General features: G+C 39.2%; 1 protein-coding gene across 1 annotated transcript in view; it reads left to right on the top strand.

Annotated features, from left to right (window-relative positions):
* Positions 1-13,277, top strand: part of DCDC1 (doublecortin domain containing 1) — a 333,646-nt gene that overhangs the window by 189,253 nt on the left and 131,116 nt on the right. The window contains 1 exon segment of the mRNA XM_040980267.1: positions 11,693-11,699. Within this exon segment, the coding sequence (XP_040836201.1) occupies positions 11,693-11,699 (7 nt within the window).

Raw genomic sequence — 13,277 nt, 5'->3', positions numbered from 1 at the left:
CTGAGGGGTTTGCTGGCTACTGTACTCCTCCCTGGCCTCTCCCTTCCCGGGGAAGCGGGCAGCTGCCCTGGATCGCGGTGACATTTCTCTTTAGGACTCAACTTGGCATCTACTTCACTTGTTCAAAACAGAACACACATTTAAGGGCCCTTCATTTTTTTTTTTTTTTTCAATTGAAGTGTTCCTTAATGTCTCATGAATGTTGGTACTAATATTAAGTCGGTTATAAAATGTATTTAACATTTTTCCATATATTACGTGAAAGTTAAGACAAATAGAGAGTTGACCAGATGGCCAGGTGGTTTGAAAGAAATATATTTCTGAAATATATTTGAAAGAAATATAATTCTGACCATAGTTATTTAGCTTTTGAATTTTTTAAAAGCTTTTGGATATTTTATCATTTATTTTTCAAATTGTAGTAATTAAAAATTGTATTTGAAATAGGAAAAAGGTATTATGTTAAGAAAAGCACTTCAATGTGGACAGTTGATATATAATTTACTGATAATATTTGAACTAAAATAGGGAGGCTGCATTATGTTTTGTTTCACATTTTCCTTTACAAATTTAAAAATTTTGAACTTCAATCTGATAATTTAATGTTAAGGTATTACAGGGCTTACATTTTAAAGTTAATCTAGTACTTAAAATTAACCACTGGGAGATGTAACACGATGAGAAACAGGTGTTTTTATCCCCTGATTTCCTGAAATATAATAGCATTTCGATCATACCAAAAGCAGGCCATCTTGAATAATATATATTATGCCCTAAAATAATTATTCAAATTAAAATCAGAGGTCCACTTATAAAATATAATTTAAATCCTTATTTATACTTCCACAATTTTTCTAAAATAATTGTAAGTCTACCATAAATAAGTCTGACTACAATTGACAGAGTAAAAACAGAACATTTGGTTGTCACTTTATTGTATCTATCATCCCAGAAAATATAAATTCAAACTCTCCTTCATTGGTCAGTTGTTATGAGGCCTGTTTTCTCTCTGATAAAATGCAAGTAATTAAACTTGAAATAAATGACATGTGGTTTCTGTATTTGTCTTCTCTGTCTTTCTAATAAGTTTGAGGTGTACTAACTAAAGGAACTATTATAATCTCTTTGAAAGAAAGATATGAGAAATTCTTTAAACAGATAAATTGTGGTTAGAGCTCCATAATTACAAGTTGCAAAAGACCATCTGTTAAAAATGAAAAGAATTGCATTCTGATATTCTTGGGTGTTCAGTATCACGTGATTTATGAGTCCTCCATTAAGCTTTGCATATGTTGCTATTATAGACATTTCAGAATTGGCTTTGGATTTTCCACTTCTGTTTAATAAATATCATTGGAGTTTTTGTAGATAGTGAATTCACACAGGTCAATGGTTGATAAAGATCATCATTTTAAAGAAAATGGATTAAGTAGCCACAACTCCAACTTTCAGATTACATTATTTTTCTTAGCTGTTGGGAGTCTTATTTTGACATTTTTTTAGTTTTATTACGCTCTATTTGAAAGAACATGAAATTATCACGTGTTCTAGAGGTGTGAATATGGATATCACTTTTACTTTTAGAAATATATTTAATCTATTTGAAGCAGCAAAGTGATTGAGAGGAACTACCCACCATCTGCTGGTTCATTGCTAAACTGCCTATGATATCTGGGGCAAGGTCAGGAGAAGCCGGGAACCAAAGTCTCAGTCGAGCTCTGCCACTGGGACAGCAGGGCTCCAACTATGAGATCCATGATCTGCTGCTTCAGCGTATGCATTAGGAAGCTAAGATCAGGAGTGGCGCTCATGCCAACACCAAGGCCTGGAATCCTAGGGCCGCAGAACCTCAGCTGGAACCTGCTCTGCTTCTTGCTGTTTAGTAGCAACATTACACCTTCAGTATTTTTAAACACTTTAGCCTGCTCAGTTTTTTTGTTTGTTTGTTTGTTTTCTAATGATGCTAAAGAGAAGATATATACCATCTGGTAAGAACTGAGCTTTATTGTTAGGTGGTGCCTGGTGGAACTTCATTACACGTGTGGTAATTTCCACATCTAGTGTTTGTATCATTTATTTGTAAAATGTCTACTTTCTCTGGTGCTAAGGTATTTGTAATAGCTCATGGAAACCACTATAGAATAATGATATTCTTCATGGAAGCTTGTTCCTTTCCTTTGGTGGAGTATATAATGTGAGGAAATGCAGCGATAGAGGTATTTATTAGTTTTGTTTGACTGCTGTGATGTCACTTAGAGCAATGCAGATTTCTTAATGTTCTGTTCTGCAGGCTGTGAGTCTCTAAAGCACCCGAGTGGAGTAAATAGGTGGAGTGATCAGTGTCCTGGTCTTTAGTGGAGGCTCAGGGTAGGGTGGGTAGGGGTGCAAAATTTTTCTTGTTCTTTTTAGCTTCCAGAGGACACAGGGTAGACATGTTCCGTTTACTAAAACCAGCAACAGTGGTTTGAGGATCAAGGTTTTCTTTATATTACCTCGCTGGAACTGCTCACGCCTCTGTTCCACGTTAAGGATCCTTGTGATTACATTGGGTCTGCCTGGATAAGCCAGGATCACCAGGAGACTTGACTGGCTATCTGTTTTTCCTTTGCTATGTACACACAAATTCACATGGTGTGAGGATTGGCACATGCTTCTCTTGGGGGCTATTTTTCAAGCTGCCACATGGGTCAACCACAAACTCCCACAGAATTGCTGTCTTTTAGTCCTGTCTCATAGATACTATTGTGGTGGCCAAAAGGAAAACAAGAAATACTGCTGTGTCACGCTGCTGCTTTATCCACACTACTGAGCATACAGCTTCAGGAGGTCCATAACTGGACAACCCATATGATCATTCCAGTTATTCTAGACTCTGCTTTACTGGGGGGTGGGACTGTTGTGGTTTAAAAAAGGAGTTAAAATGGATAATTCAAGAACGAACACAATTATCTTTCAGTTTCTACTTGAGTTATTTTCTTCAATCACTTGATTATGGGATAACCATTATTATAAAACTGTGTTAAGTTCCTAAGACTCACAGCTCTCTCATCCACATATAAAATTAAAACTGAATAAATAAAGCTTGAAACAAACAAAAAGAAATGAAGTTCAGAGGTGACTGAAGGTACTAGGATATGGGCTGTGGGCGTTCCAGATGATGCCTTAGAAAGTTTATTCATTTCCACATGTTATCTGTAAGTTAAAGTGGACAAATAATGTAATTGCAATGCTTTGTTGAAACTGTTAAAACAAGCATATTAAAGAACTATTTGTGCCTATAAATATGAAGTAATTCAGATATTATAAAAATATGAATAATCATTTTGTGATTAATTTTGTTACCACAAATTCCTCATACTTTTAACTATGCTGCTTAGTTTTCCTTTAACAATGTACTGGTTATTTGTCTATTTATTCAGTACTGACTGCAAAACTATTGAAGGCATGACTGTTGTTTATTAGTGAAATAGAAAGTAAGAAATTCAGTGGTACGGATGGTAAAGGAGAAGAGTGAAGAATTAATGTGTTCAAAATTACTTTCTAACTTACCTGTTTCTACTCTGTTCTTCTTATAATCACCGTTTAAACTTAATAAGCATAGTGGCTTTTATATGAAAAATTAAAAGGCATTTATTCAATGCAAATATTTGAAGTTTGTTCTCTAGACATATTTCAAATATTTTGCATAAACACGCTTTTTTTTTTCATGAACTTTTCCAGCACCTTCAATTCATAACTCAGCCCTGGAGTCCTCAGCTCTAGACTCTGTGAAGTAAAACCAAACTCATTACTACATACTTCGTGTGGCTAGTTTACTAGGCCCACAGCATCTCCCATAACCATTTTCTCTGTGCTTCTGCTCCGGTCAGCTTGGCTTCGTGGCTGCCTTTCAGACCAGGCATGCTTGTTCATACCCTGTCTCTCTCAACTCTCTGTTTTCAATTTTCATTGCTGCCCGTTATGCACATTTATTATATGAACGAGTTGTACAATTGGAATGTTAGCTACACTTTAGGGGGAACTGTTTTACTCATATTTTTATCTCTAGGGCTAGACCATATCTGGTACAGAGTAGTGACTCAATATAAAGCTGCTGAATGAATGAACATATAAATGAATGATGCAATGTGATTGATGGAAATGAGAAACTGGAGAAGGCATCATCTAGTCTGAGCATTGGACTATTAGCATTATTATTAGCATCATTTATTATTATATTATAATCATATATTATTATTTATTATTAATTATTAGCTTTATCTCATGTCTTTCCTGTCTGCTGGATAGCTGTCACATATTTTTCAGACCCCAGCTAAAATGATTTCCCAATTTCTGTATATATTGTTTCTTTAATTTTTGTCTAATTTTGATGATTAGGCCTCAGAGGGTCAAGGGCTACAGGAAAGTGAGTAAGACCATTGTTTTCACGTTCTTCTTCTTTTTTTTTCTGCATCTTGGGGAAGGGGAGAGACAAAGAGAAACCACTCCCACCCTCCCAACCATCCCAGTGTCCCCAGTATGGGGCATACCTCAAATGGTTTTGATAGTTCCAAATTATTGCCGATTTCGCCATTCCAAGCATGATGAAATCTCTTTAGAATCCACTGACTGACACAGTTCAAGTTAGCATCTCCACTTGCCCAGATTTTCACTGCCAACACTTGGCTGGGGTAGTTGATCAATTTGTTCTGTCCTCTGTTGTGGTACCAGGTGACCTATACAGGCTCCAGTATAATACCATATCCTCCATGTGCACCTGGATATGCTGTACACTGCTCCATCTGAGCCACTGAGGAGGCTCAGCTTTGACACATGCACTCCATGGTCAGACCATGGAACCTGCAATTCTCTTCATGGCTGGGTTTCTGAGTCTGGCAGCTCAATTGGGGGATCCCCAAAGAAACTAATCCGAAGTGATTCCAGACCAGATTCTTACATGTGGTTGCCAATATGGGTTCTGGCATAGTCCATCACCCCATAAGCATATGCATGTGCTGGTGGTTGCAATTGCTGGGTCAGTTCTGCCTCCAGCCCCATCTTCTACACAGACCAATAGGTGTTGGAGCACATCCCAATCCTGTCTTCTACACACTTGGCCACATAAATCAATGGGAGATGCAGCCTAGTTGGGGCAACTCCCAATAACCTTCACCAGGTCCGCCCTCTGCCCTGGTTCCCATGCTTGCCAGTATGTACAGCAGACTGGTCCAGGCTGTACCTCATCCAATCAGCTCACATACATGTCAATGGGCATTGAAGCCTAGTTCAACCCAACCAGCTCCACTATCCAGCCTACACACCTGCTGATGAGTGCCACTCTGTCTATCCATGCCTGCCCTAGTCCTGGATCTCATGCTTACCAGACAGAGCAGCTAACCAGGAGGGAGGTGCCCATTGTTTCCCTACTGGTCCCACTCTGACTCCCGGGTCATGCACTGTCCAAAGTGATTCTGCAGTTTGACTTGAGAGAATTAGTTCCCCATGCTAGCATCTGATAGCTGATGCTGAGGCAGAGCCCAACCAAGTCACACCCACTCTGACTTATGTTTGTACCAGCAGGAACAGTCTGCCCAGCCTGGCTATCTTTGGCTCCACCCTGCTGCCACCACCTTGCAGCAAGAGGAGCCTAGGGGATGTTCAGCCATGGGGCTTGGTGAAGGGAGCCCTTAGCAGTGTGGTGGCTGCTGAGGGTACCTGAGCCACATCGGACTGAATGTTTGGGACTCTGGCCATGGCCACTGCTGCCACACGGTGAGCAAGTCCTGGGCTTTGGGCAGCAAGTATGCTGTTGCTTTTTAATTAACATTTTCCAAGCATTATCTTAGTATATCATAGCCAGAAGGGAATACAGTGCTGAAAAAGCAAGTGCATTGTCTGACCTTATAAAGCTGTTCTAAAATTCAAAAGGAAAGGAAGTACAGCCATAATAAGGTAGGCCCAATGATTACAAGAGCAGAAAAAAGATAGTTTATTCTGAACACTCCTCTCTGCTTTTTTTTTTAATTCCTAACATTGTATTATGCAACACAGTTCCATAGTTCAAGTTCAGTTGAGATTCCTTCATTGCAAGCATTTGCCAAGCACAGAGTCCAACATCTTATCATCCAGACAAGTTCAACGGCTTATCCTCTCTGCTTTTGAAGTCCAAATATCTTTTCTAAAAAAAAGAAATTTATTTATTTATTTATTTATTTATTAAAAAAGGCAAAGTGTCAGGAAGGTAGAGACAGAGATAGATATCCATTGGTTTACACCCTAAATATCCGCAACAGCCAGGGCTGAATAGCCAGGAGCTGAAGCCAGGAGCCAGGAACTCCACCCATGCCTCTTATGCAGATGGCAGAGGCCTAAATATCTAAGCCGCCATCAACTGATTTCCAAGTACATTAATAGGAATCCAGACTAGAAGTAGAGTACCAGGACTTGCATTGGCACACTGGTGCCAGTGTTGCAAGCAGAGACTTAACCCACTATGCCACAAGTCAACTCCTGAAGTGCATTTCTAAATACTTTACTTACTACTCAATAATATTCTGTGTTTACACATCCCCTTACAAAGTTAGTGGAAACACCAACTGTCAGAATCACTATGCAATAATCTCATCTTAACCTCTAACTGTACTTCATAGGTCCAGGTTGGTTGTATTTGCCTCCTACTCATTTGCTTGGCAATGCCCTTTCTCAATCCAGGAACTCAATCTACATCTTCCATCTGGGTGGTAAGGACCCATGTCCTTGAACCATCAATCTTCTGCCCCTTAAATGAATGCTAGCAGGAAACTGGAATTTGGACCAGAGTTGAAACTTGATCGCAGATACTCAGATACAGGATGTGGCTATCTCAAGCAGCATCATGATGGCTATGCGGAATGTTTAGTCCACATTGTTTTACTTTTTTTTTTTATTGTTACTTCAGAGATTCTACCTGATTTTTGACTTATCAGTCTCCAATGTGAATGAATGACTTTAGCATCTTATCAGACAATTAAAAAAGTCATAAATCACAGTATTCTAAGTGCTGGTGTGTGTGTGTGTGTGTGTGTGTGTGTGTGTGTGTGTGTGTTTAAAACATTATTTATTTTTAAAATTTTATTTATTGGAAAGGCAGATTTACAGAGAAGGAGAAATGAAGATCTTCCATCTGCTGATTCACTCCTCAAGTGGCCTCAATGGCCACAGTTGAGCCAATCTGAAGCCAGGAGCTTTTTTTGTGTCTCTCATGTGGGTGCATGGTCCCAGGCTTTGAGCCATTCTCTATTCTTTCCCAGGCCACAAACACGAAGCTGGATAGGAAATAGAGCAACTTGGATACAAACTGGGGTGGGTAACAGGTCCCAGGATTTGCAAGGTGAATATTTAGCCATTGACCCATTGCGCTGGGCCCTATTTTTAATGTGTTTAAAGTGGAATACAAAGTAGGTAATATAGTTATTTTTATATTTTAAATTAGAAGTGTTAAATATCCTTTTATAAGGAATTGTTTGTATAAATGCTTCTGGAAATGGACAGAATTGTGAATGCTTGTCAAGAGAGGTGATGTAACATCTCAGAATAAAGTGAGACCAGTCTGTCAGGCAGTTCCAGATACTGTAAGTATCACCTGTGTGATTTGAGGCACATATATGCATATACATATACATATGCACATTGTATTGTTATTGGTATTGATATACACTAATAGTATTTATTTGTCTGAAAGGCATAGTGACACAGTGAGGGAGGAGTAGTGGCAGAGAGAGAGAGAAACAGAGACAAGGATTTCTTTCTTCTACTGATTACAACAGTCAGGGCTGCTGAGTCAGGCTAAAGCCAGGAGTTTGGAATGCCTTCCTGGGTTGCCACATGGGCAGCAGATACCTAAGTAGTCATACCATTATCTGCTGTTTTCCCACGTGCATTATCAGGCAGCTGAGCAACTGGGAGTTGTATTGACCCTCTTATATGGGACACTGGCATTGCAAGCAGGTTAACCTACTGTGCCGCAATGCCATCCCCTGGGGCAGAAATTTACACTCCCTGATACTCAGTTTCCTCAGATACTAAGAAGAGATAACATGATTATAAAATTTAAGTGGAATTATGGATATTAAATCTGGTTTAATTTTTGGTATGTTTAGAAAATGCTCAGTAAATGGCAATTTTTATGATACAATGTGCTGTTATGAGTATTAGTATTAAGTGCAAATGTTATAAAGATAGAAAAAATCTGCTTTTAAAGAATATGAAATCTTGGGGCCAGTATGATGATTCAACAGATAATCCTCCTGAATTCCATATGGTGCCAGTTCGTGTCCTAGCTGCTCCACTTCCAATGCAGCTTCTTACCTGTGGCTTGGGAAAGCAGTGAGGTGTAACCCAAAGCCTTGGGACCCTGCATCCACACGGGAGACCCAAAAGAGTCTCCTGGCTTCTGACTTCAGACTGGCTCAGTTCTGGCTGTTGTGGCAATTTGAGAATAAACCAACAGATGGAGGATCTTTCTCTTTGTGTGCATCTGCCTTTCCAAAACAAACAAACAAAAATCTCAAATTTTATTGGACAGGTGTGCATTGCTTATCTTTTAAATACTATTCAAGAAGTATGTTTTGAATTATGAGGTTTGGAGAATTATACTCCATGGTATTTGAATATGTCATTTTTAAAAATTCCTTAGGTCCTCAAGGAACTTTTCAACTTGCGTATGCACAATAGAGTAACTTAGTAGTGACAAATTATAGCCATACTGTAAAAAATGTGATTTTAGCTTTTGTGAACAAAAACATTGAGTGTGTGAAACCACCGCTAGCACTAAGATGGAGTATATAAATAAATGTGATAGTCTACTCATGAAAAAACAAAATGCAGTCGACACCTAAAAATATTTGTCTTAAATGTTTTCATTGTTTCTTATACAATTTTTATGAAAAAAAAAACCAGAAAATAAAAGGAATGATAAATGCAAGGATGCTTTCAATATGTTGTTGAAAAATCAAATTTACAGATAAGTTTGTTTCCGTGCACATCCATTTTGCAATGCCTGCATAGTATCTTGTGAAAAGCTTCAAGTGCCTGGATTTCAAAATATATCTGAGCCAAAATAAATTTACCTTTAACTCCATTTTTTCATGAACTTTTCAAAATCATCTCATATATACAAGCCTGGATCATTAATTTCTCTCTCTTTCCCTCTTTCTCTCTCTCTCTCTCTGTCACACACACACACACTACAAACATGCTGATTATTTGAGCTTGAAATTATCAATACCATGATAGGCATCAAGACATCCTGTGAATGTATTACCTCATCTTTATGCCTGTGTTATACTTTGGAGTCAGCTTTAACTTGTGCAACCAGTGTCTTGCATTACAGTACAAGAGGTTTATTCTCATATATAAAAAATAGCATAAAAAGAGCAAAAAGCTTGAAACACTGTTTAGATGTTAAGTCATAATCTACACAGTAGTGCAGGAGGCTGTGCCACTTCACAGATATAAACTGGAAAGTACCACATGTGTTTAGAAGGTATTTTGGAGAAAAGGTATGAAGCAAAGTCGAGCAAGGTAGTTGCTGTTTGCTTTCTCTGAAAGACAAGAGGAGGAGTTCATAAAATGGAAACTGTGATTCTCTACTTAAAAAAAGACAAATTTGAAAGAACAAAATTTTGAAAAAGCAAGTTGAAGAAGAACAAATTCAAGTGGCTAATAGAAAAAATGCTCAGGCTCACCAGCTGTCAAGGAAATACAAATTAAAACCACACTGAGGTTCCACCTCACCCCAGTGAGGTTGGCCTACATTCACAACTCTACTAAAAACACCTGCTGTCGTGAATGTGGAGAGAGAGGTACCCTTCTTCACCGTTAGTGGGAGTATAGGCTAATATAACCACTATGGAAGTCAGTATTGAGAGTACTAATAAAACTGAAAATTGACCTGCTGTATGACCCAGCTATTTCACTGCTAGGAATATATCCAAAAGAAATGAATTCCACATATGAAAAACAGATCTATAATCCTTTATTTCCAGCAGCACAATCTGCAATAGCAAAGACATGAACACAACACAGATGCCCATCCAAAGAGGAGTGGATAAAGAAATCATGATGCATCTACTCCATGGAATACTATTTAATCATTAAAAAGAATGAAATTCTACCATTTGCAACCAAATGATCCCACCTGGAGGCCATTATGTTCAGTGAAACAAGTCAATCTCAAAATGACAAACGCCACATGTTCTCTTTGATATAAGGCAACCTCCTCGTAAAATACAAAATCAAGAGCCCTTACAATACTGATTTTGCTACATCTCAGGGAATTTGATATTTTAATTTTTGTTTTTGTTTCTTTTAAATACTTTTTTCTTTTATTAAATTCTTCACTGACTCAGGTCACATAGAAGCATTATTTGCTTTAAGAATGTTTTTCACTTTCTTTTTCATTTCTTCAGTGACACCACTGGCCCTTCAGTAGCATGGTATTTAACGTAAACTTGTTATAAATTTTATAATTTTCTTCCTGTTGTTGATTTTGTTTTATGGCTTTTCATTTAAGGGGATGTACAGTAATTGTGTAATAGAGACTGTCATAGCAGAAGTGAACATATAATGCAGTATGTATCTCTACTTCCAAATCAAAGATGGATTCCCAATGAAACTGTTAACTATGTCTTGACAATAGGATGCTGGACTCTGCCAATGTCCATGCCTACAATGTCAGGATACACTTAAATAGGCGAATGATGCACTCATGATTGTTGATGAAGGATTATGCTATAGTAAAAATATGGGGAATGACAGTAGGGAAGAGGAGATTTAGGGAGGGGTAAGGGAAATCCCAGAGCCAATTAAATATGTGCAAAATAAAATAAATTAAAAATAGTTTTGTATTTATTTGGAAAAGTTGCTGGAGAGAGAAAAAGAGAGTGAGAGTACATGGATGGAGCTCATCTGCTATTTCACTCCCCAAACGGCCACAGTAGCTGAGGCTGAGATGACCCAAATCCAGGAGCCAGGAGTTTTTTTCTGCATCTCTCACATGGGTGTAGGGAACCAAGCATTTGGGCTATCTTTTGCAGATTTTCCAGGCATATTAGTAAGGTGTTGGATTGAAAAAAGAGCATCCAGAAGTCAAACTGGTGCCCATAAGGGATGTTGGTGCTTCTAAAGATTGTAGGTTTACCTGGAATGCAACAGCACTGGCCCTGTAATTCCTTATTTAGAATATGATGGCCTTCCTTATGGTGAAGCATGCCATGGGAAGCTTTCTCTTTTGTAAATTTGGCTATCTGAATTTGAGAGTGAATCTTTTTATGTATACTATACATTTCCAAACTATGATTACATTCTAAGCCCTATGATAAGATTGGTGTCTAGAAAAGAGGTATCATTTCAAGATAGATCACAATTTTTTAGTAAGTATAAATTCTCCAGGAACACCCAGAGATATTTTTTTTCTCTATCTGAACCTTTATTTTCAAAGATAGCAACGGTTTTCTTTCTCAGTGAGGTTAACAAACACTTTAAGATTAATATAACTGATTTCTGCTTTGCCCGTTGTATGGCTGTGGCAGGTGAGATCATGGTAGCCTAGGCTTGGAACTGGAAATTCTGCCCAACTGCTATGAGCTTGTAGCAGGTGGGATCTTGGGTCATCCAGCTGCGAGCTCTGATGACTTGGGGTGTGGACCTATAGGGGGTCTGGAGGGTGGCACAGGTGGACTGTGAGTAGGGACGTGAGGGTTTATGTCCAGGTAACGAATGACTTCAGAGGGACTGCCATGGACAGGGACCCTGTACTTGGATGTGAGCAAGAGGCTGAGACTAAGCAGGTTGAGCAGGGAATGGGAGGAACTTTAAGGGTCAGACAGAAGTACCAGTGCACATGTGAGACCTGAACTAGGGTAGTTAGTTAGCATTGACCATCACTGAATACCACTCAGAGGCACACTGGGGTGCTGGAGGCCAGCTCCAGCCAAGTTCGAAACTCAAGATGGGAGTGTGGAGTAGGCATAGAGAGAAAAGAAATGGACCACTACAACTTCAGGATCATAATGCACAATGCAAAGAAGCTGTCCCCTTTGTTTATACAGAAGCAGTCACAAGCTCTGGCATAGAGATTTTACACCATAGTGTTGCTTCCACTAGACCACAGAATGCGGCACTGAGCAGTACAATTACAATGTTTTTTTTGTTTTGTTTTGTTTTTGTTTTTTTAGGTGCAGTTTGACACAGCTTCAAGAGGGGCACAATTTAAAACAGCTTGAGAGGTGAGAGAGGAAGGATTATGCATTCCTTGCTTATCTTGGATTGCCAGCCCCTGCCTGCTCTCCTCAGGTCTGGGCTCCAACCTTGGTGCCGCCTGTGACAACTAGACCCCAAACTTGGATTATCTATGGGTTAATAAGTCTGGGTGGGGCCTTGGTCTATGGGGATTTGGACCATTGGCACTAGTTGGCCATTAGGCCTGCAAGCTGACACAGTTTGTTAGCCTAGCAGGTAAAGCAGGCGTTATAAAGGTAAAAAGAATTGCAGTTAGCAATGAGCCATGTTTACTTCATTTTGATTTCAACTCTACAATGGACAAGTGGGTGCTTCCAAAGATAATTCTGCAAATTGTTTCACCTTAAGGCAGGGCATTATCTATTCTGATGTTGCAGCAAGGAATTCCTCAGTAGACAACACATACTAATCAGTAATACACTCCTACTACAATTCTCATTCTACAACTTATCAGTTAGAGGAGAAAATATATCACAGAGGGGAAAAGATAAAGATCAGAAACAGAAAAAGTACTAACATAAATTCCCACTAGAACTATGGACTCAATAACCCTAAGTTAGTTTGAAAGCATGTATCATGATGTTAGTACAAACATTCTTCCAGCTAAAGGTCATAAGAGCAACTAAGACAGCATACATTGCTAAAGGCCCATTCACCCAGACATTACCAGGGATTCCCAAGCTCCCATTGGTTGTAAAAACCATCTCACAGGGCCAAACAACAATGCCTCAATGCCTCAGTAGATTGCAGAATTCTCAGTGGGGTGGTCCGGTGTTCATGCAAAGGGAGGTAGAATTGTGTTCATGTGGTTGTAGAGACATCCGCCCAGCCCTGCCATGCAGCCAGAAGCTCCCCTGGACCCTGCCAAACAGGGGAACTGTCCTCTTCACACCTTGATGTCATCCTCACCTACTCCAGGGACCCCAGTACTGGGGGCCTGCCTGGCAGGGCCAGATCATGGCACTCACCAGTTAGAGTCGGAACAGGGAATGGGAAATATGAGGCTGGGCCATGACATT

This window comes from Ochotona curzoniae, unplaced genomic scaffold (assembly GCF_017591425.1).
Source record: "Ochotona curzoniae isolate NIBS_2020 unplaced genomic scaffold, NIBS_Ocur_1.0 contig_3432, whole genome shotgun sequence".
In the NCBI taxonomy this organism is placed as follows: Eukaryota; Metazoa; Chordata; class Mammalia; order Lagomorpha; family Ochotonidae; genus Ochotona; species Ochotona curzoniae.
This window is presented reverse-complemented; position numbering and strand designations above follow the sequence as displayed.